The sequence below is a fragment of the Zingiber officinale genome, chromosome 9B (assembly GCF_018446385.1).
Source record: "Zingiber officinale cultivar Zhangliang chromosome 9B, Zo_v1.1, whole genome shotgun sequence".
In the NCBI taxonomy this organism is placed as follows: domain Eukaryota; kingdom Viridiplantae; phylum Streptophyta; class Magnoliopsida; order Zingiberales; family Zingiberaceae; genus Zingiber; species Zingiber officinale.
Window position 1 is genome coordinate 2,386,343 of NC_056003.1, and position 27,280 is coordinate 2,413,622.

The following is a 27,280-nucleotide window of genomic DNA, read 5'->3' on the forward strand; positions in this document are numbered from 1 at the left end:
TTGTCCGCGACCAGTGAAGGTTGCTCGACTTCGAACGGGGGAGATAGAAGATGTGATATGCTGGTCGGCGACTAGTGAAGGCTGCTCGACCCCGAATGGGGGAAATAGATGCTCTGATAAGCTGGTCGGTGAAGGCACGGGTTTATAGTCGCCGCTTTGACTCTAGGGTATAACGTCGCCGCTCGACGGTCTTCAAGGTGGGATTTTTATAGTCGCCCCTTCGACTCTAGGGTTTAACGTCGCCGCTCGACAGTCTTCAAGGCGGGGTTTTTATAGTCGTCGCTTCGACTTTAGGATTTAACGTCGCCGCTCGACGGTCTTCAAGGCGGGTTGTTTATTGTCGCCGCTTCTACTCTGGGGTTTAACGTTGCCGCTCGACGGTCTTCAAGGCGGGGTTTTCATAGTCGCCGCTTTGACTCTAGGGTTTAACGTCGCCACTCGACGGTTTTCAAGGCGGGTTTTTTATAGTCGCCGCTTCGACTCTAGGGTTTAACGTCGCCGCTCGACGGTCTTCAAGGCGGGTTTCTTATAGTCGTCTCTTCGACTCTAGGGTTTAACATCGCCGCTCGACGATTTTCAAGGCGGGGTTTTTATAGTAGCCGCTTCGACTCTGGGGTTTAACATCGCCGCTCGGCGGTCTTCAAGGCGGGTTTTTTATAGTCGTCGCTTCGACTTTGGGGTTTAACGTCGCCGCTCGACGGTCTTCAAGGAAAGTTTTTTATAGTCGCCGCTTCGACTCTAGAGTTTATCGTCGCTGTTCGATGGTCTTCAAGGCGGGTTTTTTATAGTCGCCGCTTCGACTCTAAGGTTTAACGTCGCCGCTCGACGGTTTTCAAGGCGGGTTTTTTATAGTCGTCGCTTCAACTCTGGGGTTTAACGTCGCCGCTCGATGGTCTTCAAAGCGGGGTTTTTATAGTCGCCACTTCGACTCTGGGGTTTAACGTCGTCGCTCGACGGTCTTCAAGGCGAGGTTTTTATAGTCGCCGCTTCGACTCTGGGGTTTAACGTCGCCGCTCGACGGTCTTCAAGGCGAGTTTTTAACGTCGCTGCTCGACGGTCTTCTAGGCGGGTTTTTTATAGTCGCCGCTTCGACTCTGGGGTTTAACGTCACCGCTCGACGGTCTTCAAGGCGGGTTTTTTATAGTTGTCGCTTCGGCTCTGGGGTTTAACGTCGCCGCTCGACTGTCTTCAAGGCGGGTTTTTTATAGTAGCCCGTTCGACTCTGGGGTTTAACATCGTCGCTCGACGATCTTCAAGGCGTGTTTTTTATAGTCACCGCTTCGACTCTGGGGTTTAACGTCGCCGCTTGACGGTCTTCAAGGCGAATATTTTATAGTCGCCGCTTCGACTTCTAGAGCCCGTGACTCTAATATAATATACACACCCCGCCGATTGGCTCGGGGGTCTTCGGCATCAAGCCCGTGGCCCAGATAAATACACGTCCGGTTGATCGGCTCGGGGGAGTCTTCGTAAATACAATCCCGACCGATCAGCGGGGGAGTGTTCATAAATACAATCCTGGTTGATCGACGTGGGAGTCTTCGTAAATACAATCCCAGCCGATCGGCGCGGGAGCTTAGTCTTCATAAATACAATTCCGGCCGCTCGGCACGGGAGTCTTCGTAAATACAATCCCGGTCGATCTCGCGGGAGTTTTCGCAAATACCATCCCGGCCGATCGGCGCGAGAGTCTTCGTAAATACAATCCCGACCAATCGGCGCGGGAGTCTTCGTAAATACAATCCCGGCCGATCGGCGCGGGTGTCTTCGGCAATGAGTCTGTGACTCTAGTATGATAGAAACTCAGTCGATCGGCACGGGAGTCCTTGCTCGGAAAACTATGATAGATTCTATGACTGAAAGAGAATATATAATGAAGAAGATAACCTGCCGACCGGCGGACGATCTGACTCAATTTCTCGACTCCCAAATACCCGTGGAGTGAGGAGAGCAGAACATGCTTGTCGAAACCCACCAAGGTCATGAGTATAACAGAATTTTCCGGTGTCATTTATCTTCACGTTCCAGATCAGGTGCATTCCCACAGACGGCGCCAATTTGATCCTGTCGGGAATCTGAAAAGACGAACCTGTATGGATGACGTGTCTGGAATGTTGACCGCATCTCCATGACCTGGATGGTGGGTTGTCTCCCGTGTTGACCAAGTCGTCCAATGTCCTCTAGTCAACACTACCTGCAACCAGCGACCGGGTCGCCCCGGTCTCTGGTACCCCAATGCTTGAGGCGGATCCCACGAATATATAAGCAGCCAAACAATGATACCACAACTAAAAAAAATACAAAACGAGTACAGTGATGTACCCTAGCCCGGGGGGGGGGGGTGCCCTCGGATGGGTCGGCGAGCTGATCGAGGTGCTGATCGAGTCGTAGCGGCTCGGACGAGTAGATGGGTGTGAGCCAGCTGAGGAGCTAGATCTGAGGGCGACGACACGAAATCCAGTGCAGCAGGGATCCGAAAGGATGACACGTAGGCCGAATATGACAGCGGCTCGCAGGCCAACACACGGCACGTAGGCTGGATAATGCTAATAACTCACAAGCATGATAACGGTACGAAACGAGATAGAACGACTTGATGGTCGGCACACAGCAATGGTTAGATCCGCGTAGAAAACGGTGGATGTTAGGATCTTTCGTACGGCTAGAGAGGGGGGTGTGAATAGCCGCCCCAAATTCTCGCGTTCTTCCTACAGTTAGGGTTAGTCGCAGCGGAAATACAAGGAAGAAACTAAGGAGAAGAAAAACAAACCGATGTAACGAGGTTCGGAGATGAACTCCTACTCCTCGGCGTGTCCGTAAGGTGGACGAAGCCTACCAATCCGTCGGTGGATGAGTCCCCGGAGAACCGGCTAAATATGAGCTCCTTATGGGTGGAGAAACCTCGCCACAACTACTTCTTGCAACAGCAAGATAAGGAGTACAAATACAAGAGAAACAAGAAGTAAATACAATGAATGTAACAATACAAGCTTGCCTTCTTGTCGTCGACTGAAGTCCTGGAAGCAACAACTTCACGGACGAATGCCAACAAGCAGCTCAGCCGAAAGAAGCTCACGCGGGGCTTCGGAAGTGAGCTCAACAAAGCTCAGTCGAAGCTGAAACTTCAGCAGCAGAACAGAAGTTCTAAGGAGGAAAAAGAAAAGAGTGTACTGCACAGAAGATGCCCTCGTCTCCTTATACCTGCGAAGAAGAAACAGCGAAGAAACTAGCCGTTGCATCACAACGGCTAGAACCCTGATCGGTCTGTGGATCGATCAGGCCCAGCCAAAGCGGGGGAAGACGAAGATCAATAACGGCCCCTGTCGAATCCTTTCCGAGGTAGGGTTCCGCTGCAATGGAGCCCTTCCAATCCCTTCCTTTCCTTCTCCTCTACGGCTCCGCCATCGCCATCGCCATCGCCATTGCCTCCGCCGACTCTTCGCACTCCCTCCTCCGCATGCGCATCGCTCCCGCCGGCGCCGGAGGAGCCGCCGACGGCCTCTTCTGCGACAGCTGGAGGCTCTCCGTGGAAACCAACAACGCCGGGTACTGGCGGACCATCCCGCCCAAGTGCCTCGAGATCGTAGCGACCTACGTGAACGGGGACCGCTACTTGTCCGACTCCGATATCATCGCCGTTGACTGCTTGTCCTTCGCCGAGACTGTCCGGATCGTGGGCGACAAGAAGGATGTGTGGGTCTTCGACATCGACGAGACGCTGCTTTCCAATGTTCCCTACTATTCCGTCCACGGATTCGTGTAATAAATGCCCTTACAACAATTAGATCGATTCGGATAACTACGTTTTTCTTTCACCTTTGATCAGATCGGAAGCTTTCAATGAAACTTCATTCGACGAATGGGTGGCCCTGGCGAGGGCTTCGGCTTTACCTGCAAGTCTAAGGTTGTACGATCAACTACTCGGTCTCGGATTTCAGATCGTTCTTCTCACAGCTCCCAAGTCTCCATACTGTGGACTTTTCCCGTGCCAAGTCTCCATACTTGGACTTTTCGTGTGCCAAGCTCCCTGCTTGGACTTTTCCAGTGCCAAGTCTCCATACTTGGACTTTTCCAATGCCAAGCTCCCTGCTTGGACTTTTCGCGTGCCAAGCTCCCTGCTTGGACTTTTCCCGAATCAGGTCAACCAGGTCAACCTTGACCTAAGGTTGCACCTACAATCTCCCGAACACCTATTCTTGTCATATATCAAGAATAGAACTCTCTCACGAGTGTCAAACATCAACATGCAACACAACTAGGTCAACCTTGACCTAAGGTTGCACCGACAATCTTCCCAAGTCAAACATCAAAATACAACTCGAGTCAAGTCAACTCGAGTCGGGTCAACCAGGTCAACCTTGACCTAAGGTTGCACCAACAATCTCCCCCTTTTTGATGTTTGACAAAACCATAATCAAGTTAGGTTAACCCGATAACCTAACTTAGGTTTTCCAACCATCTTCCAATGTCCAATGTTCTTTCCTTGAACATTCTCTAGACATTCTCCCCTTAGGTTAACCTGATAACCTAACTTGGGTTCTCTAATAATTCTCCCCCTTTTTGACACACATCAAAAAGTATTCCAATGTTCTTCCTCGAACATTCCTTGACAATCTTCCCCTAGCTTAGGTTAAACCGATAACCTAACTTGGGTTCTCCAATAATTCTCCAATGAACACTCTCCCCTTTTTGACACACATCAAAAAGAATAAGGAGGGTATCAAGGTCAAGAGTTTCTTCCTAATGAAAGTCCCATACCTTTCATTGAAACTCTTATTTTCCCTTTGATACTAAGCTCAGCAGTCCACTTAGTGATAATCCCATATCACTAATCCTCAAGGAGTAAAACTCCCCTAAAAGTCAACTCCCTTGACTAATAGTTAAAACTCCCTAAAGGCCAACTCCCCTTGACCATTGCACCAACAATGTCTTGGAGAGTTTCAAACCTTTAGAAATCTAAAAACCAACTTTCAGCCGAAATTTCAGACATGCAGTCGAATTTCAGCACATTGGCACGCTATCAGACCTCACTGGATCGGTCACCAGACCGATCCACAGCACTCTGGATCGGTCCAGTGACCGATCCAGCCCTCCCTGGATCGGTCCAGCGACCGATCCAGACACTGATCACAGGGATTTCTGATTTTTCCTCTCCCGAAATTCAGAAACCCCTAATAAATTCCAGAAAATTCGAAAAATTGTGAAATTTTGAGGATACATTCCTCATATCATACACTATCATGGAAAAATAATTTTCTATGGAAATAACTTCCATTTTCAAATCTTGATACAAAATTCAAAAACTTTGAAATAGTTCAAAGTTAAGTCAACTTTGTATCACAATGTTCAATGATGAATGCTATCACTAGGAAAGCTTCATCAAGGTTTTTCAAAACAATTTTGAAATGATTTCAAACCCTTTAATTTGGGACCACAATCTTAGGGCTATATGTACATGACTTGTACACAAGCTTTCCCTATGATCCCCCATATCTTGAATTAGGCTCATCTAGGTACAAGAGCTATACACCTTGATCCTAATTCATGATCCTAATATCTCACACACATCTAGAGTGTATCAAGCACATCCATGTCAATTTTGATGTGAGATATGGGTTTAGGTATCTTAGGCTAAGGTCTCATGCATTTTCTAAACACAAATTTGATCTCAATATCAAAATGTGTTTTTCATCCTTAAATCAATTCAATTGATTATTAATGCAAGAGATGATGACATGGCATAAATGATATCATAAATGGAAAACATGTGCCAATGTCATGATGTCATGGCATAAAGTATGAAAACTTAAATAGAGCATGACATATAAACTAGCCTAAGCACTATCATGACATTTCAAATGATGATAAAACTAAACATGATGTCATGACATGTCATATGGCAAACAACCATGGTAAGTTAACACAAATAAAATACCTAGATTACCTATCTAAGTATCCTTAATCACTTAGTTAACTTAAATTCTAATCCTAGATTGCCCAAAGTGCTCCAAGAAAATGTTAAAACCCAAATTGGCATTTCTTGATCTCTTGTTTGATTTATACCATTTTAAAAATTTTACAAGAGTAGCACTTCTAAATTAAGGCCCGGATTGCCTTGATTACCTAAGAGAATATCAAAAATCCCAATTTGATATTTCTCTAGGTTTTTCCACATTGTGTCAATTTAAAGTAAGATTAATATATTCTCACTTTGGCACACTTTACTCTTCCAAGGAGTGAATGATAAAGATTATTCCATTTCATTTTCAAAGGTTCCCAAAAACCTTGAAAATGCTCCTTGAGTGTCAATTTCCTCAAAGTTGGGTTAACTACCCTTCTTATTGGAGTTGACACTCTCTAACCCATCTATGGGGTAGAGAAAATGCTCCTAGGAACCCAATACCTACTTGAGCTCATTGGGTTCACTAAAAATTCACTAGGGATGACTTCCCTAGCAACCCTCCTAATGACCCTCTTAGGCTTTAAAGCCTTAGTCATTTGGGACTCATCAAGATCAACTCTAGGGGTGACTCCCCTTGTGACCTTGGTGATGGTCTTCCTAGCCCTAGATTTTGTTCCATAATCGAATGGAACATTATGATAAGTGGGCTTGACCACTTGGGACTTAGGTTTGTGACCCAAACCTTTCTTGTCCTTGGGCTTTGAGATTTGACCCTTAGACCCTAGAGTTGACTTCTCTAAATTCTTTAGGGCCTTTTCTAGAGTGTTAAGTCTTGACCTTAAGACTTGATTTTCTTTCTCTAAAACCTCAAGTTTTAATTTATCATTCTTTCTTGAGGTGTTCCTAGGCATATGTCTAGTTGTCTTGGGGTTTCTACCTAGGTTCTCCTTAGCCTTAGATGAGTTAATCCTAGGGTTGGCCTTCCTGGTATTGTTCTTATCTAAGCTAAGATGTTTAGCACCTAAGCACACATGTTGATTTCTATGATTATCATGCTTATCATTCTTGACAATTGCAATAAGACTACTAGCATGTATCTTATTAGAAGTGCAAGAATGAACCTTAGAGGATACCTTAGGGTTTGCCTTCGCTCCCCCTTTACACGTGCTTGGTCTTTTGTCCTTGTGAGATTGCCTCCCCCTTGGACATTGACTCCTATAGTGTCCCCGTTGCTTGCATTGGAAACACACCACGTGCTCCTTGCCCTTGCGTTTTGGGACTCCGACTTCCTTGATCTTTGGCGCCGGTGGAGTCTTCTTAGTTTTCTTTGGACATTTACTCTTGTAATGTCCAAATTCCCTACACTCAAAACACATTATATGCAATTTACTTGAACTTAAAGTGTTTGAGTTACCTAGGGTTGAGGATGGATGGATGCTCTCTTCTTCATCCCTCCCGGAGGTAGAAGCTTCTTCTTCGTGCTCCGATCTTGAAGAAGAACTCTCCTCCTCTTCTTCCTTGGATGTTGAGTAGCCCTCAACTCCCAATTCGCTTCCTCCATGATGTGAGCTACTTGGCTCACTATGCTCCTTTTCATGGAGTTTTGCCAAATTGTTCCATAATTCCTTGGCGTTGTTGTACCTATCTATCTTGCACAAAACATTATTAGGTAAAGCAAATTCAATAATTTTTGTTACCTCGTCATTGATTTCGGATTGTCGGATTTGCTCTTTCGTCCACTCCTTCTTCTTGATAGGTTTTCCTTCCTCATCCATCGGAGGGGAAAACCCTTCTTGTACACAAAACCAATTTAACATATTAGTCCTAAGAAAATACATCATCCTTACCTTCCAATATGTGAAGTTGTCGTGAGACTCGTAGAAGGGTTGAATCGTGACATCTTCTCCATAGAGATCCATCTCTAGCCCGTGCTCCCCCGGGTGTTGATCCGTCGAAGAGCGGCCTCGCTCTGATACCACTTGTTAGGATCTTTCAGACGGAGAGGGGTGTGAATAGCCGCCCCAAATTCTCGCGTTCTTCCTACAGTTAGGGTTAGTCGCAGCGGAAATACAAGGAAGAAACTAAGGAGAAGAAAAACAAACCGATGTAACGAGGTTCGGAGATGAACTCCTACTCCTCGGCGTGTCCGTAAGGTGGACGAAGCCTACCAATCCGTCGGTGGATGAGTCCCCGGAGAACCGGCTAAATATGAGCTCCTTATGGGTGGAGAAACCTCGCCACAACTACTTCTTGCAACAGCAAGATAAGGAGTACAAATACAAGAGAAGCAAGAAGTAAATACACAGCAAATGTAAACAACCCTTGCCTTCTTGTCGACTGTTGAAGAAGCAACAGCTTCTCAGACGCCAACCACAGCAGCAGCTCAGTCAGAGTCCCAGCCGAAGGAAGAAGCTCACGCGAAGCTTGCGAAGAAGAGCTCAACAAAGCTCAAGCATCAGAACAGCAGCTCTGTAGCAGAAGAGAAGAGGAAGAAGCAGCAGCACAGAAGATGCCCTCGTCTCCTTTATACCTGCGAAGAAGAAACAGCGAAGAAACTAGCCGTTGCGTTGCAGCGCTTAGAACCCGATCGATGCCTGGACCGATCAGGCCCGATCGGTCCCGACCGATCGGTCCGTAGACATGCGTACTCGATCGATGCGGACCGATCAGACCCGGATCGGTCCACGCCGATCCCTTCCTTCCTTCTCGCGATGCTCGTCTCGATCGGTCCACGCCGATCGATCAGATTTGATCGATCGTGGACCGATCAGCTCTTTCGCCTCTGTTTTCTTCGATCGGTCACCGATCGACAAGAACGAACAGAGCTTGATATCGATCGGTCACCGGGATCGGAAAACAGTATCCGGATCGGTGCGGTGGCCGATCCGAGCTTGGTTTTGCCCAAACCAAGTCCCAAGACTTCAAACCAATATCCGGTCAACCTTGACCTATTGGTACTTCATCCCTAGCATCCGGTCACTCCTTGACCTGCTAGAACTCCTCGCCAAGTGTCAGGTCAATCCTTTGACCTACTTGGACTTTCCTCAACACCGGATGTCCGATCATCCTGATCCATCCGGATTTTCCCTGGATTCACTCACCAGGACTTTCCACACTACCTAACATCCCGCGGGACTTTCTCATTGCCTAACATCCCGATTAGGACTTTCCCTGCACGGCTTCACTCACTGGACTTTCCAACTGCCTAACATCCCAGTTAGGACTTTCCCACTGCCTGGCTTCACTCACCAGGACTTTCCAACTGCCTAACATCCCAGTTAGGACTTTCTCACTGCCTGGCTTCACTCACCAGGACTTTCCAACTGCCTAACATCCCAGTTAGGACTTTCCCACTGCCCGGCTTCACTCACCAGGACTTTTCCCGTGCCAAGTCTCCATACTTGGACTTTTCGTGTGCCAAGCTCCCTGCTTGGACTTTTCCAGTGCCAAGTCTCCATACTTGGACTTTTCCAATGCCAAGCTCCCTGCTTGGACTTTTCGCGTGCCAAGCTCCCTGCTTGGACTTTTCCCGAATCAGGTCAACCAGGTCAACCTTGACCTAAGGTTGCACCTACAATCTCCCGAACACCTATTCTTGTCATATATCAAGAATAGAACTCTCTCACGAGTGTCAAACATCAACATGCAACACAACTAGGTCAACCTTGACCTAAGGTTGCACCGACAATCTTCCCAAGTCAAACATCAAAATACAACTCGAGTCAAGTCAACTCGAGTCGGGTCAACCAGGTCAACCTTGACCTAAGGTTGCACCAACAGTGGACACCGGCTGTAGAGCCATCGAAGTCGACTATGGGTATGCCAGAGTCTACTGTAAGGCCACAGGAAGAGGTGGCAGCGGCTGATAGAGGCGACGGTGGGTACAGCGCCAGACGCGGGAAGAGGCGGCGGTGGCCGCAAGAGGCGGCGGCGATGACCGCCGTCGTAGGAGGCGACAGTGGTGGCCGCAGGAGGTGGCGCCGGCCGCTGGGGTAGCGGCGGTAGGCGCTGTGGGTAGCGGAGGTGGCCGCCGGAGGCGGCGCTGGTCGCTGGAGGCAGCGGCGGTGGCCGCCGGAGGTGACAGTTGAGCTCTTGGGCGACGTCGGCGTAGAGAAGGGACTCCTCCCTCGCATGCGAGCTTGGCGGCGGAGACAAAACGAGCAGTCCTTCCCCCTTTTGCTGGTGGCAGTGCTGGAGTGAGGAGGCCGGAGGATAGGAGGTAGAGGAGAGGAGGGGAGCGGCCGACGGCTAGCGTCAGTGCCAGCGAAGAGGAAGAAAGCTCTTCCTTGGCGGCGGAAAAATGCACGAATCGGCCTCCTTTCTCCATGAACAGTGTTACCTTTTTATCAAAACCCTACCCACACCAAAAGATTGAAATACCCTCTCCTTTTTCCCCGATCACTCCTCTGCCCCCTGCTGTATCCGCATCAACCTAAATTAAGTAGAATTTTTATTGATAACTTTAAATAGATAACTAAAATTATTAAAAATAACTCCAACTAAATTAACCCTATTGTTGTAGAAGGTAAGGTATATTGGTATGATACTCTGTAAAAAAAAAAAAACAAATAAAAAAGTAAAAATTTTAAATAATTTTTATAAATTGATAGTGGTTATAAATTAAAAAACAGCAAGAGAGAGGAAATAACATTCTTGATAAAGTCTGGATTGAAATTGACTTATCTGGATTTACCAATGAATTTTCACTTAAATGCTTTTGAAATGTCCATATACGACAGTAAATTAGAGTAAATTATTTTAACTACCATTGAAACAATTTTGAGTAACATTCTTATCGTAAACCAATCCAACATTTTTGAAAGTAAAGAAGGATAGTTTTTTCAAATGAGAAATTCGGATGGGATATTCTTTTTATATATTTTACCTTTTTAATAATAATAAATATAAACAATTTTTTTTTGTTTATTTTCCCGATACTTCTATCTAAATAATAACTCTATTTTATTCTTTTAAATTGTTTTTTAAATTACTCACTTACTTATATATAAAATATATTTAAATAATAATATAGTTTTCTCTAAAAATTAATAAAGAGAGTAATTTTTTATCCTATTAAAAGAAAAAAAAAATCCACTCCTATTTCATTTTGGGAATATTAATCCATTAAATATGAGAAATAGATGATTCACTAGTTCAACGTCCCAATCAATCTATCTCTAGGTCAAGTTAAGACATGAGGAAAGTATATTTGGACATGTTGAATTTCGATTGTAAAATAATACCTCAGGTCTCAATTACTAAATCATCCCGAAGAGACAGTATCAATCCATTAAATGGACCATTACTTTCATGTCTAATTATCTAATTGATCACAAATTAATAGTGTCTATTTCCCTTGCATTAAATACTTATATTTCTAATTTTAGACTCGTCATTTTACTATCCTAACAATCAGACGTACAAAGCTCCAAATATGGAAAAATGATTGAGCCATATTAGATCTCGATCTATCCTACTCAATCTTACTTTACATTGCAAAAATATTATTTTCTATTTCATTTTGCGCGTCACAATCAACCCGTTAGTTGTAACTTATCTTTCTCTTATTCAATGGGTTGTGCTTGGTTTTCAAATTGATTACATCAAGTTGTTGAATTATTGCGTTATCAATCACAAAATAACTCTCATTTTATTTTTCCAACCATTAATATAAAGGACAATCCAGTCCGCTGGTATTGAATCTCAATAAAATATATATACACCCCGGAGTTATGGTATAGCGGTAGGATATTCAAATTGTCACTCAGACATCCACGATTCAAGCTCCAGCTATAATAAATTTATAAGAATTTTTTCTCCAAATGAAACACACAACTAAAGAATGTTGGGATCCTGAGCTACCCGCTGCGAGCGCTTCTCGATTTATCTTGATGGCAGGTGGGAAATTTTGGTGGGGCCGGATCGGTCATCCCAGGCTCGATGGCAAATTTGAGGAAATTTTTTCTCCAAATGGGACATGCAACTAAAGGATATTAGGCTTCTGGGCTACTTACTACGAGCGCTTCCCGATTTATTCTGATGGTCGGTGGAAAACTTTCATGAGGCAGAATTGATCATGCCAGATTCAATGTTACCCAATCTGATTAATTAATTTTTAAATAAAATATATATATCATCTTATCTTATATTATATTGGTTTCCTATCCCACCAAATTCTTATCTTTCTCTTATTCAATGGCCCATGCTTTGTTCTCAAATTGATCACAAATTAATAATGTATATTTCTCTTCCATTAAATGCCTATAATTTTTAATTTTATACTCATCATTTTACTCTCCAACCATTAACATATGATACACAAAACGTTCATTAATATAGATTTATTATACACAATTATATTTTACTTTACATTACGAAAGATTATTTCCTATTTCATTTTGAGCATTATCATCAACCCGTTAGTTGTAACTGATCTTTCTCTTATTCAATGGGTTGTGCCTAGTTGTCAAATTGATCACATTAATTCGTTGAATTATTGCTACAGAAATCACAAATTAATAATGTATATTTCTCTTCCATTAAATGCCTATAATTTTTAATTTTATTCTCATCATTTTATTCACCAACCATAAACATAAAAGGACCATGTACACATTAAAATAAGAACTTGATGATGAGTATATCCACTTACACATTTTGTTTCTCTTTTATTCTTATATCGGGAGTTACTCTGTATATTATTCGATATAAAATAAATAGTAAATCTATTTTTATCTTTTGTGGAATCTTTGTCATGACTTGATAGAAAATTTAATAAGTCAATAATTTTTTTTCGTGTTTTAAAATATTTTTTTTCATAAGATATTATTGTACTTGTCTTTCTCTTAGTCAATGTCCATGGACCACCCCTTTCGTGCCTAGTTTTCAAATTGATCCCTTCAATTTCACAATTTTACACTCTCATTTTATTTTTCCAACCATTAACAAAAAACCGCCATCCGTCCATGTATCAAATTTATTATAGGCATAAATGCACAATCCAATCCTTATCTTTTTCTTATTCAATGGCCCACTTCTTTCATGCCTAGTTTTCAAATTGATCAGAAATAACAAATTAATGTTAATAGTGTCTATTTCCCATCTATTAGATACCTACCATTTCTAATTTTAGACTAGTCCTTTTATTCTCCGATCATTAACATAAAAAGATAAATAATTTCAAAGAAAATGAAACGAGCAAAAAAACAATGATTATTCATCAAGTGATCTAATAAGATACAGACATATAAATTATAGAGACATTTTACTTTAGCACAATCGTCTTTTATATAGGAAGATCAAACACTTAATAAGATATTGTATCCGTTAAAAATTAACCTCAAAATTTATTTCCTATTTCATTTTGTGCATCACACTTTCATGACAAGTTTTCAAATTGATCACTTCAATTTGTTGAACTATTGCTCTAACTATCACAAATTAATAGAGCCTATTCCCAACCATTAATTACCTAGCTACCGTTCTCAATTTTACACTCTCATTTTATTTTCCAACCACTAACATAAAACAACAATCTAGAGAAAAGATTGAGCCATATTAAATTTATTATATGCATTAAAGGACAATCCAACACCGTCAATATGAAATATATAAAAAAAACAAAAACAAAACCTTATCTTACATCGTAATATCTAAGAGACTGTTTCCTATTATATATTGGGCAACACTAGCTACCAAAGGTTCCTAATCTTTCTCTTATTCAATGGGCAACACTACCAAAGTCCCACGGATTACTTTATTTTCTTATATGCGCTATAATTGTTGGACAGAGTTCTTCTTAATTTATTTGTCTGTATCAAAATGGCCAAACCGGAGACCAAATCGTCCGGAATGAGTGTCATTAGAAAGACCAAAACAGTGGCAAAGCCCTACTCACAATTACTTATGAAGATGGGAACACTTGCACATACCTACCATTGCAGCAGGCAACATGTTTAACCCAGGATACCCATTGGCAGGGTGACTGTAACATTGATCCGGTGAGTAATTAAGATCTCGACCTTTACCTTCTTGACCGACCGACTGCCACCGTATGGTGAACGGCGAGGAGAATAATCCTGAGCACCTCGGTAAGGTGAGTTTCTAGAAGAGATGAATACAAGGCACAATGCGAACTGTGACAATACAAGGCACAAGAGATGAATACAAAAAGCATGACTGTTAAAATGTCAAACTTTTCTGGTAGCAAATTATGAGTAGCAAAATCAGCTTGTTATGCTTAGTAATCAGTCTAACCATAGTACAAGTTTAGAGCTCCTTTTCCTCCTTGACTGAAAAGGAAATAAGGCTAGACAATTCTTCACATACTCTTTATCCAAGGAATTATACTCTGCAAGAGTATGAAACTGCGTGCGAAGAACACACAGAAAGAAAAAAAAAAAAATCATGAATATAATACTCTCGTCAAAATGGGCATCAATATGTCGACTTACGAATGACAATTGATTCTGGATGACGTAAAAATCAATAGAAATGAAGATAAGGCAAAGGAGGTTAGTATTAGCCCTAGTACTAATACTATGGGATGATTATAAAGGTTTTTTTTTTTTTTATCATATTTCATTATTAATAAAGGTAAAGTTGGTTATTATATTTACTTCAATTTAATACCGAATAAATAAGTATAATAATGTCCTAGAATACGAGGTTCTAACCTACAATATATCAATTGGTTGAATTGATAATGAGATATTGTAGATATATATAGAACACTACTCATAATTATTCCTAGTAAAACATTAATATGCAATGACAATATTAATACGTTGAGATTAGCATGTAGGTCAACGGATGACTTAATCTCACAAGTCATGGATATGAGATATCAGGTTGACACATGAATATATATTAGAGAATATATACTGAATGATCCGTCATGAGAATGTTTCATAGATCGTTATATGAGTATCATAAACATTCTCATGTGACTATTAGTATGAATAGTCCTTAGACCTGAAGTCACTACGGTTCCCTACATAAGGAGTTGTATACTTTGATATCGTCAAACGTCACCCGTAACAGGGTGGACTATAAAGTCGATCACTGGATATGCAATAAATTATGCGAAGGGATGTGAGTGATGTAGATGAGATCTATCCCTTCCATATGACGGAAGCGATATCTATGAGCCCCTTGATTAGTATGACACAAGAAAGCATGATCATGCGCAAATGAGTCAATATGAGATATTGAGCTTATTTGATTGAGTATGTCTACTTGGAGATCAAGAAACACAAAGATTGATAAGAGGATAACACGATCTATGCCTCATTGATCAATCTAGATATCAAGGATAGAGGTACCAAGTCATACAAGATAATAGCCACGGAAAGGTTAAGTCGAATCTCGACATTCTCGTCACTTGGGTAGCAATGATACCTTGTTAGATGTCACTTATTGCTTATGTATTTAAATGTTGTTTTGGATACATTGCCAACGTTACGAGAACCTATTAGGTCACACACAAAGAACAAGTCAATGGAGATGGATTCATATGATGAATCATTGGATTATGTCTAATTCAAATTGGATTCATTGAGTTAGACTCAATTAAATCCGACTATTGGATTGAGTCCAATTCGAATTAGACTCATTGAATCAATTAGATTGATGATTAATGAGTTGGGAAAATCTTTCCCGACAAACCTTTTCATAGAAAACTTGGGGAAGCATGCCTACCTAGGGAAGCGAGCACACGAGTTACAAGAGCTCTATATAAAAGGGGTCCAAGCACCAACGGAGGTACACACGTGCGCGTGATCCACTATTCACATCTTCGATTACTGTTGCTCCGCACACTTTCTTTTTCTCCAATGACCGACTTGAGCGTTGAAGGATCAACGCCAAGAACCCCTTACCCGGCCCGACTCTAACGATTCTTGTGTTGCAGAGCGGAGCTAGGTCTACGTGCAGTCAACCCAGAAGCCACATCCTCAGCTTGTCGTCTCCACGATTTTCAGACAGGATCATGCACAGAAGACAAATCATCTAGAGAAATCATGAAATTTTCACATCTTGAGGTTTCAAAAGTGAATATAAAAGAACAGTTGAAGAAAAACGACCAGTACAAAAGACAAGGAACAACGGGAAAGGAAATGGAGGATGGGAGAGAGAAGGAGACGATGCTGAGGGGAGCTTATAGGCGTCATGGGTGGTAATGGTGATAGCTCCTATGGAGCATATTAGAGCCCACTAGAAAGAAAGTCGAGAGGGTGGTCGACGTCGACCTGCGCAGTTGTATACCACCGCTTTGCCCTTTGCTTTAGTCTATCCTACATTGCTCGTCATCGTTGTTTGCTTGCCTCGGAGGATAATTTTGAAAAGAAATTATTGTTAACTCCGGAATAGTAGAAAATCTAAGGTTTTTTGATTCCGAATTATATTCCCTAATTACTTATGTGGGGTGTATATTACATTATCAGAAATCATTGATTATTTAAATCAAACAAGGTTGTCGTTGATAACCTATCAAATTTATCAATGATAACTCCTATGGTACATATTAGAGTTTATCAAAAAGTCCAGAGGGCAGTCGGCATCAACCTGTGTCGTTACATCCCACCACTTTGTCCTTCATTTTAATCTCTCCAATGTTGCTTGTATGCTGCCTGCTCACCTCGGAGGATAATTTTGGGAAAAAATTATTGTTAACTCCAGAATAGTAGAAAACCTAAAAGAGCCTTTGGTTTATGTGTTTTTTATTTTTTTTTATTTTCTGGAAAAGGCACGTTTTCCCTTTTCTTATAAAAAATGACTTTTAGATATTCTTTACTTTTTCAAAAAATATATCTCTTTTTCTAGAAAATAGACGTGAAAAATACAAAACACTAAATTATTTAAATCAAACAAGGTTATTTATGATAACCTACCAAGGTTATCAGCGATAATAGCACACCAAACTAGTACTGTTGTAGGGCATTTAAGTTATTATTTATGCGTCCACGGTTCGATCCCCAGCTATGGTATATTTGTAGGAATTTTTCCTCCAAATGAGATACACAATCAAAGGATGTCGAGCTTCTGGGCTGCTCGCAGCATACGCTTCTCAATTTACCCTAGTAACCGATGAAAAAATTTTATGAGACTAGTTAGTCACCTTAAGAATAGTCAATGAAACTAACTAAGATTTATCAAGATAATACCCCACTAAACTGCTATCATAGAGTATATTAGAGGGGTAGCCATTATTTTATCATTAATTACATCCCTTTTCTCCCACCATTAACATAACGAAAAAAAAATATAATATACACATAAAAAAATATTGCAACTTTATTTAATTAAATACATTAATAATATTAACATTATGATTTTTTTATTGTTATTATTTCATGTTCTTGTGAATTAAATAAGTGGCTTTTACCACTAAACCGTCCATTAAGATACCTTTTCCACACTAAACTAAGATACACCACTCATATATATGCAACAGTGCATGCAACAATTTCGCAGATGGTGATGCCGACACAACGTCCGAGCTTAGAAGAGGAATACGGTAGAAGATCAAGAGGTCTTTCTAAAAGGTATAACTAGTAATTTTTCTTTCCGCATCATACTAGTTATTTTTGGAAATAATACTAAATACAAGAGGCATACGATTCTAGTGTTTCGAATTTGTTTTCGATATAGTGTTCTTTTGTTTTCTTTTCCTTGTGATTTGATTGTTCTTTTCGGTTGACCTAAAGTTATTTTAGGAAATTAAATATTAGCTTTCCTTAAAAGGTTTTGTCTAGTCGGTGGTGGTTGCTCTCATATCCAAGAAGGTCATGTGCCTCGCTACGTCAGTACTGGGAACCAATTTTGGAAATTAATACTTAATGGAATTAATAACTTAGGTGATTTGGATCAAACGTGTTAAGTTCCGCAGGAGATCCAAGTCAAAACCTAAAAGAACAAATAGATTAAGTTTTGGATCAAACGTGTTAAGTTCCGCAGGCGATCCAAAATTTAATTTAAAAGAACACATGGTAGCTAGGAAAAGGTTCAGACCTTTGTACAAAATTTTTGTACAGTGGAACCATTAGGTTTTCCGAGTAGCAACCAACAGTACCCTATGATGATGCATTCATAATTAAGGCGGTTATAGCCAATTACAATATTTCACGTACTTTTATAAATACTAGCAGCTCTATTAATATTATCTTTAAACAAGCTTTTGATTAGTTGCAGATCGACCCGAGTGAGCTTCAGCCTATGGTTACTCCATTATACGGGTTCATAGGCAATGAAGCACAACCACTGGCTCAAATAAAATTGGTCATATCTTTAGGGGAGGAGCCCCTTATGCGGACACGTCGATCGGTCTTTATGGTGGTGGATGCCCCATCAACATATAATGTTATCCTGGGTCGGCCGACTTTAAATGAATTCAGGGCGGTCGTTTCTACTTTCTGTCAGAAGATAAAATTCTCCGTGGATGATCAAGTGGGGGAAGTCAAGGGAGATCAAATAGTAGCACGTAAGTGCTATGTGGAGGTTGTGAGGGCGGAAGCTAATGCTGCTCGAAAAGCTTAGAGGATAGATATTAACACCATCCATGAAAAACCGCCCACCCTTGTATATGAGGAGAAGGAAGAGGTGCATATACAAGTTGGCTAACCAGAAGCTACTACCCATAATGTGTCCGATCTTGCTCCTGATCTCAAGGAAAACCTGGTCAAATGTCTGATGAAAAATAGCGATGTGTTTGCCTGGACACCTAAGGAGGTGAAGGTATAGCACCAACGGTTATGGAGCATGCTCTTTATGTATATCTAGATGTCCGGCTGATCAAACAAAAGAAAAGGGATTTCAGATCCGATCAGAACAAAATTATCAAGGAAGAAGTGGATAAATTGTTGGATGCTGGATATATTCGGGAAGTACAATTTCCAAACTGGTTGGCTAATGTCGTCTTCGTCTCTAAGCCAGGTAATAAGTGACGAGTATGTATTGATTTCAGAGATCTCAACAAGGCTTGCCCCAAGAATTATTATCCTTTGCCTCGTATAGATCAAGTGGTGGATTGCACAGCTGGATGTGAATTTATTAGTATGATGGATGGCTATCAAGGATATCATCAAGTTCCACTCGCTAAGGCAGATCAGAAAAAGGTTAACTTTATAATTGCCGAAGGTACTTATTGTTACAATATTATGCCCTCTGGTTTAAAGAATGCAGGAGCTACTTATCAGAGACTTATGAACAAGGTTTTTTAGAAGCAAATTGGAATAAATATGGAAGTTTACGTGGATGATATTCTTATTAAATCTATACGGACTTCTAGTTTATGTGCTGATATTGAAGAAACTTGTAAGACCCTGAGGAGGTATGGACTCAAGCTCAATCCCAGCAAATGTTTATTTGAGGCCAAGAGCGGAAAATTCCTCAGATACATGGTGACCAAGTGGGGAATAGAAGTCAATCCCAATAAGGTAAAGGCACTACAAGACATGACTCCTCCACGGAACCTGAAAGAAGCACAAAGACTGACAGGGAGGATTACCGCCCTGTCCCGCTTCATCTCTCAATCAGTCGATTAGAGTCTCCCCTTCTTCAAAATACTCCAACGAGCAACTAAATTTCAATGGGATGAGGATTGCAACAAGACGTTTGAGGAACTGAAAGAATATTTGTCTACTCTCCCCGTATTAACTAAACTAGCAGTAGGAGAGACTTTGTGGATGTACTTATCATCCAATGATCATGTTGTTGGTTCTGTATTAGTGATGCAGGAAGAGAAAGAACAGTTACCTGTGTATTTTTTAGCTATTTATTAAAAGGAGTAGAGTGTCAATATACGACACTCGAGAAGTTAGTTTATGAATTGGTTTTAGCAGCTCAGAGATTACGTCCTTATTTTCTGTCACACTTAATTATAGTATTGACTAACAATACTCTTGGTCGGGTACTCATTAGCCTAGAAGCATCCGGAAGATTGATCAAGTGAATGACTGAACTTAGTGAGTATGATATACAATATCAACCTCGGGCGGCCATCAAAGCTCAAGCTTTGGCAGATTTCATAACAGAAATACCAAGTCCAGAAATAGAGAAAACTTGCATCTATGTGGATGGATCTTCAACTCGACAAGGTAGTGAAATAAGGATTCTTCTTATTTCTCCTAGAGAAGATCAAATATAGCTATCTGTTAAATTGAATTATAGAGCCACCAACAATGAGGCCAAATATGAAGCATTAATAGCAAGTTTGTAGGTTGCTAAGCATGTGGGAGCCACTCGTGTGGTAATTCATTCTGATTCTCAATTGGCAGCACAACAATTAACATGTAACTTTGGAATTAGCAATAAACGACTCAAGCTATATGCAGAGACATTTGACAAATTGGAAGTTGAATTTCATGAAGTAAGTGTAAAGAAAACCCCCCAAACAGACAATCAAGCAGCAGATAAATTAGCTAAATTAGCTTCTACCATTATACCTTAGAATTTGGATAGACCAATAGAACAAACATTATTAGTATCTTGTGTTGAGCAATAGGCTAATCTTGAAATCAAGGGTGATTGGAGAACACCTATCATTTTATTTTTAATTCTATCCATTGATGTGGAACAAACTAGGGTATTCAAGAAAATGGCAAGCCAATACACTATGATTGGAGGTCATCTATATAAAAGGGTCTTCTTTAGTCCTCTACTCAAATGTGTTGGATCGGATGATATACAGTATATCCTACAAGAAGTGCATCAAGGTTCTTGTGGTAGCCATATGGGAGGTCGAGCTCTTGCTAGAAAGATATTATTAGCTGAATATTTTTGGCCTACTTTATAAGTAGATGCTGCTCAACTTATGAGAACTTATTTATCTTGTCAGAAACATCAAAATATTCCTCATCATCCTACTGAACTATTGAAGACTTCTATAATATCTTGTCCTTTCTATCAATGAGACATGAATATAGTGAGACATTTTCCTCTTGCACCTGCTCAAAGGAAGTTCTTATTAGTAGCTGTTGATTATTTTTCTAAATGGGTAGAAGTAGAACCATTGGCCAGAATTACTGAACATGTAGTTATTAAATTTCTATGGTAGCATATTGTTTGCAAATTTGGTATTCTACACAAAATAATTTTTGATAATGAAAGGCAATTTTAAAAAATGGTGTTCTAATTATGGCATCACAAGCTTTTACTTCTATGGCGTATCCACAGAGTAATGGACAAGCCGAAGTGACCAACTGGAAAATTATCAGAGGATTCAAAACTAAATTAGATCATGTTAGTGATAGTTGGGTAGATGAATTACCCATTGTATTATGGGTGTATCATACCACTCCTCGAGAAGCCACAAAATTACTCCTTTTCACTTGGTTTATAGGGGCAAAGCAGTGATTTTGATTGAAGTTGGAGTGGAATTTGATTGAAGAAGGCTTTATGATGACAACAATGCAGATCGACGCCTTATGGAACTTGACTTAATAGAGGAAGCACGGGGCAAAGCGGCAACCTGGCTCATTTCCTATCGTCAAAGAATAAGACAAAATTATAACAAAAGAGTTATTCCAAGGTTCTTTCAAGTAGATGATCTTGTATGGAAGCACATCAAGCCTATTGGAGATGTTAACAAGATGGAACCTCAATGGAGAGGACCTTATAAAATCATATAAAAACTTATATCGGGCTCCTATTACCTCCAAGATGTAGAAGGGAGAAGACTTGAATGGTCTTGGAGTGCTAATCATTTGCAACCATATAGAACTTAGCAAACATGCCTGTAAGTTATTCATATATTTTGTATAAACATTATTAATATGAGTAATAGAAAAAGTGCAGTTAATATTATAGGAAGGGGTCATATACTTCTCTTTAAACCCCCATAAAGTCGATCGGGGATCTTAAGAAGTGACCGGATAGGCTTCCTTAAGGGGAACCGGAGACTTTAAACCATAACAGTCGATCGAGGACCTTAAGGAGTAATCGGACAGGCTTCCTTAAGGGGAACTGGAGACTTTAAACCATAACAATCGATCGAGGACCTTAAGGAGTGATCGGACAGACTTCCTTAAGAGGAACCGGAGACTTTAAATCATAACAGTCGATTGGGAATCTTAAGGAGTGACCAGACAAGCTTTCTTAAGGGGAACCGGAGACTTTAAACCATAATAATCGATCGGGGACCTTAAGGAGTGATCGGGCAGGCTTCCTTGAGGGGAACCAGAGACTTTAAACCATAACAGTCGATCGGTGACCTTAAGGAGTGACCGGACAGGCTTCCTTAAGGGGAATAGAAGACTTTAAACCATAACAGTTGGTCGGGGACCTTAAGGAGTGACCAGACAGACTTCCTTAAGGGGAACCGGAGACTTTAAACTATAACAGTTGATCATGGACCTTAAGGAGTGATCAGACATACTTCCTTAAAAGGAACCAGTCCATCATACAGTCAGGAAAAGCCCAGAGTAATATTTATATTGTAGATATTTAATTTTGCTTGGGCATACATATATGACTGGTCCATCATACAGTCGGAGAAAGCCCAGAGGAGCATTTATATTACAGATATTTAATTTCACTTGTGCATACAAATCTGATCGATCCATCATACAGTCGGGGAAAGCCCAAAGGAACATTTATATTGCAAATGATTAATCTCGCCTAAGTATACAAACCTAACTGGTCCATCATACAGTCGGGGAAAAGCCTAAAGGATAGGGGTGTCAAAAATGAACCCGACCCGACGACCCAACCCGAGTCGACCCGAAAAAAATCAAGTTCGGGTTGGAGGGTTGGAGAGTAAAAAAGTTTCGGGTTGGGTCGGGTCGGGTTCGGGTTGGGTTGGGTCGGGTCGGGTTCGGGTTGACCCGGGTTGACTTAAATATAGGGTTTTGTGAGTTTTTTTGGGGTTAAATCAAATTTTATTTTAAAAATTTAGATGTTTTTATGTATATTAATATCATGTTTGTATGATAATGATGAAGTATTGAGATAAAAGTGAAGAATTATAGGGAAAATAGCCCAAAAAAGTCGTTTTGAATCGGATTTTCGGGTTATATGGGTCGGGTTCGGGTTGATCGGGTTGGTCGGGTTCGGGTTCGGGTTGAGGTGTTTTGGGTTGAACTCGGGTTCGGGTCGGGTTCGGGTTGGGTCAAAAAAAAAAAACTCAACCCGACCTACCCGAATTGACACCCCTACTAAAGGAGTATTTATATTACAAATGTTTTATTAGTGAGAGCCCTACAGCTGATCATGTGATGATTGTTGTATGGACTGGATGTATTATATTCCTATATATTTATAAAGGTATTTCTTTATGGTTATTATACTTACTTGTATTGGTGCCAAATAATTGAGTATAATAGCGTCCTTGAGTAGAATGTTCTTATCTATATCAATCGATTGGTTGAATTGATAGTGAGATGATATAGAGAACACTACTCTTAATCATTCCTAGTCAAGTATTAACATTCAGGGACAATGTTAATGCAATGAGACTAGCATGTAGGTCAACTCGATGACTTGATCTCATAAGTCATGGATATTAGATATCAAGTTGACATATATGTATGCATTGGAGAATGTATACTAAATGATCCGCCATGAGAAAGTATCATGGATCGTTGTATGAGTGTTATATACTTTCTCATGTGACTATTAGTATGACTATCAGTCCTTGGACCTGAAATCGCCATGGTTCCCTACATAAGGAGTTTCATACTTTGGCTTCGTCAAACGTCACCCGTAAATGGGTGGACTATAAAGGCGACTACTGTGTATGTAACAAATTATGCGGAGGGATGTGAGTGATGTAGATGGAATCTATCCCTCCTATATGACGGGAGTGATATCATGATTCTTGATAGAGTGAGACCACTAAGTGCATGGTCATGCCCAAATAAGTCAATATGAGATATTGAGCTCATTTGATTAGAGTGAATCTACTTGGAGTTCAATACATAAATTGATTAGAGGATGACACGGTCTATGCCTCAATTGATCAATTTAGATGTCAAGGATAGAAAGACATTGTCACATATTGTGAGAGTCACAATTAGTAGTCACAATGGTGATGCTGGATCTCAACATTCTTGTAACTTAGATAGTAATGGTGTGTTGCTAGATATCGCTCATTTCTTATGTTTCTAAATGGGTTTAGGAGCATTGCCAATGTTACAAGAACCTATAAGCTCACACACAAAGGGCAGTTAGATGGAGATTAGGTTTATATAATGGACTAAGAGGATTATGTTCATGTGATGAACCAAATTGGATTAAGAGTAATCCAAATTAGACTAATTGAGTTGAACTCAATTTGATTCATGTGTCGAATAAATCTAATTTAGACTATGATTCATTGAGTCAATTTAAACCAATGAATAGAGATTCGTTAAATTAAATTGATTTGAATCAAAGGGTAGATTTGATCAACCATGGGAGATAAGAGGTCAAGTTTCACTTGACTTGAGAGGGAAGATGAAGGGTCAAGTTTGACTTGACTAAATGTCACCTCATTGTGACTTGGCATGGGTCGACCAATGATGATGTTCCACATCATCAAGGCTACATCATTATGTGTCACCTCATGAGGAAGACTAAGAGCCATGACTCTTGGTATTACATGGAGATATAAGATGCTCTATGAGTGGCCAACCACATTATGAAGGCAATCAAGGCTTTTTCTTCCTCCTCTCTTCTTCTCTTTCTCTCCTTCTCCTCCAATGTCGAGACCTCTCAAGGGTGCTAACACACTCTAAGTGGTTCTCTCCACCTTTTGTCCGTGTGGATACGTGTAGAGGAGTGTACACTTGACACTCTACGAGATCCGACAACCATTTGGATGAGCGGGATAAGCGAAGGGCATCGCTACAAGGGTAAAACCTCTTTTTCATGTAGATCTAAGGTAGATGTAGTGTAGACAAACATGTACATGAATATTTTTGTTTATCTTCGCACGGATCCGTGGCTAGCTTCGAGGTTTCCGCAACGCAAAAAATGATTTTTGCGGCTCGAAATTACTAATATGTTTAATCTCGCCCGGGTATATAAATCCGATCGATCCATTATATAGTCAGGGAAAGTCTAAAGGAGCATTTATATTGTATGATTATTTCATCCGGAGATATACGTTCGATCGACCTATTAAACAGGGGATTTCTCTACATATGACGAGTATATTGAAAAAGTTTGTTTATATAAACACTTGGATGGTTCTGAAGACAAGGAAATCACACAAGGAAAGACAGGTAAGTGCAAATTTTCATTAACATTTGTTAAACAACAAGTAGTATACAGTAGTTATGAAATTATGAGAAAGTATAGATACAAGGAGGTTTTTTGAAAGTTCCTGGTTAAGTCGTTGGCGATCTACAAATAGGGGAGGAGGTTCTTCAGATAGGTAACCCCCCTCTCTTAGTTGTTGAATTACTCCTTCAATAGAGTGGGTGAGAGTTCCTAAAATGTGCCTAAGATACTCCTTACTAAACTCAGGAGAACTTAAATAGGATCTGCGCCTACTTTGCTAGCGTTCTTTCTCACCTGCCTTATATGCTTGAAACTCAGATTGAAGATTATCCTTTTCCCCTGTAAGGTAGCTTTCTCTGCCTTAGCCTCCTCTAGTTCTTTCAAAAGCGAGCTTATCTACAATTCCTGAGCTCATAATCCTTTCTGTTGCTGAAATAAGGTAAAATATTTAGAATCTAACTATGGGGCTAATTCAGGGGACTTCGAGCTGTAGGATAATTGTAATTGGTCAAGAAGAGCGATTTTTTTAGTAACATCCGAGAGAGCTTTATATTTTAAGGTCTTTTCAACATCAAGCTTAGAATTAAACCCTTATAATTGTAACTCTACATTTTTCTTTTCCTCCTCTCGGGTTTGTAGCAATTGGCATCAATCTTGTAGAGTTTTTTCTAAGCTAGTGTTAAATTCAGTCTGTGACTTCATTTTGTCCGTAGTTGAATAAGTTTATTGTTAGGGAGGTTAGAAGTAGCTTGTAACTCCTCCACCTTATCTTTCAAAGTTCGGTTAGTCCTTTCTAAATTCTCAACCAACTTGCTCAAATGTAGGTTTGAAGCATAGAGCTGAATAGAATAACAACATGGTTATAGTTTGTGGTTACCAATTAAGAAAGTTTAATCAAAAACTTATTGCAGTGGCCTGATGACTATGATCATCAACACATTCAAATATTGTATTCTTTTTCATATGTGCTTGCGACTGTAACCAGGACTCAGCCAATGATCCTTTCAGTTGAAGTAGCCCGTATGAGATGGTAATAGAGGTTTGACCAAGTTGGGATGGTAACCCATGAGATTGTTTGAAAATGATAGAAGATTGGTGGAAGCTGTAAACGGTGAGGAAAAAGAAGGAGGAAGTTCATGTAGGGCGATCGGTGGTCGACTTGAAGGGGGGTTGGATAGCTAGGTCACCCCCAACTTTTGATTCTTTTCTACAAGATTAGTTTACGCAAGCAGAAATACAAAAACTAAAGCAATAAAGATAAGCAAGAATACAAATGCTAACATAATTCCTTTACGTGGTTTGGAGATTACTTGCTCCTATTCCATGGCGTGTCCTTGAGGTGGACGAACCCTTGATCCTTCGGTGGATCAATCCTCGGCAATCTCCAGCTACAGCTTACTCCTTCTCGGTAGAGTACAACCTCTCACAAAGGCTCTCTTCCTCTTACAAGATGAACTTAGGTTTAGGAGAAAGAGAGTAGACTTGGAAGCTTTGGGCAAAGACTAGGAGTTATTTAATAAGCATGAGTAACCTCCTTCATGTCCCAAAGCCCCTCTTTTATAAGTGGAGAGAGTTGTTCAACAAATCAACTCAACTCGACATCAGTCGACTGATCCATGCATCAGTCGACTGATGTGACCGTTGGACACAGCCAACGACACTCCGCAAAATCTGCGATTCTGCCAACGGCTATATACCAATCAACTGGTCCCCTTAGCCGACGAGCACAGAAGCATTCTGTGCTTTCTGTGAAATTGGATCAGTTGACTAGTCCCATGACCAGTCGACTGGTCCATTACATTCTCACACACTCATCATTTCAGGAGTCGCCTTTGAAGTCTTCTTCCTCTGCTCCCTCAGATGCACCCGAGCCCGCAGCTCCTCTCCGTGTTATCCTTCACGTTGCCTTGAAGTCCACTTCCCTCGGCTCCACTCCATTGCTCCTCGTCCGGTGGTCCCTCGGATGTCTTCCACACCATCCTTCACCGACTCAAGGATCTGAGCCCTTGGATGAGCTTTTCAATCTTGGCCGCACCAAGTTCCTCATGTGTTTCATCAAGTCCTGCAAGACTCAAACACAAATCAAACACATATGAAAGTCTAACTTAAACTCTTTGACACACACATCAAAACCATGATCATACCGATCAAACTTGGGTCGATTGCACCAACAATCTCTCC

The 27,280-nt window shown here is 40.8% G+C and overlaps 1 protein-coding gene across 1 annotated transcript; it reads left to right on the top strand.

Annotated features, from left to right (window-relative positions):
• Positions 1–3,355: 3,355 nt before the first annotated feature.
• On the top strand, positions 3,356–3,947 carry LOC122025132 (acid phosphatase 1-like). The gene has a single exon (XM_042583895.1). It carries the CDS (start codon positions 3,356–3,358, stop codon positions 3,761–3,763), a length of 408 nt encoding a protein of 135 aa, XP_042439829.1. The 3' UTR covers positions 3,764–3,947.
• The last annotated feature ends 23,333 nt before the right edge of the window (positions 3,948–27,280 follow it).

Excerpts from the sequence above, each read along its gene's own strand:
- LOC122025132 (XM_042583895.1), top strand. The coding sequence starts at position 3,356 with ATGGAGCCCTTCCAATCCCTTCCTTTCCTTCTCCTCTACGGCTCCGCC.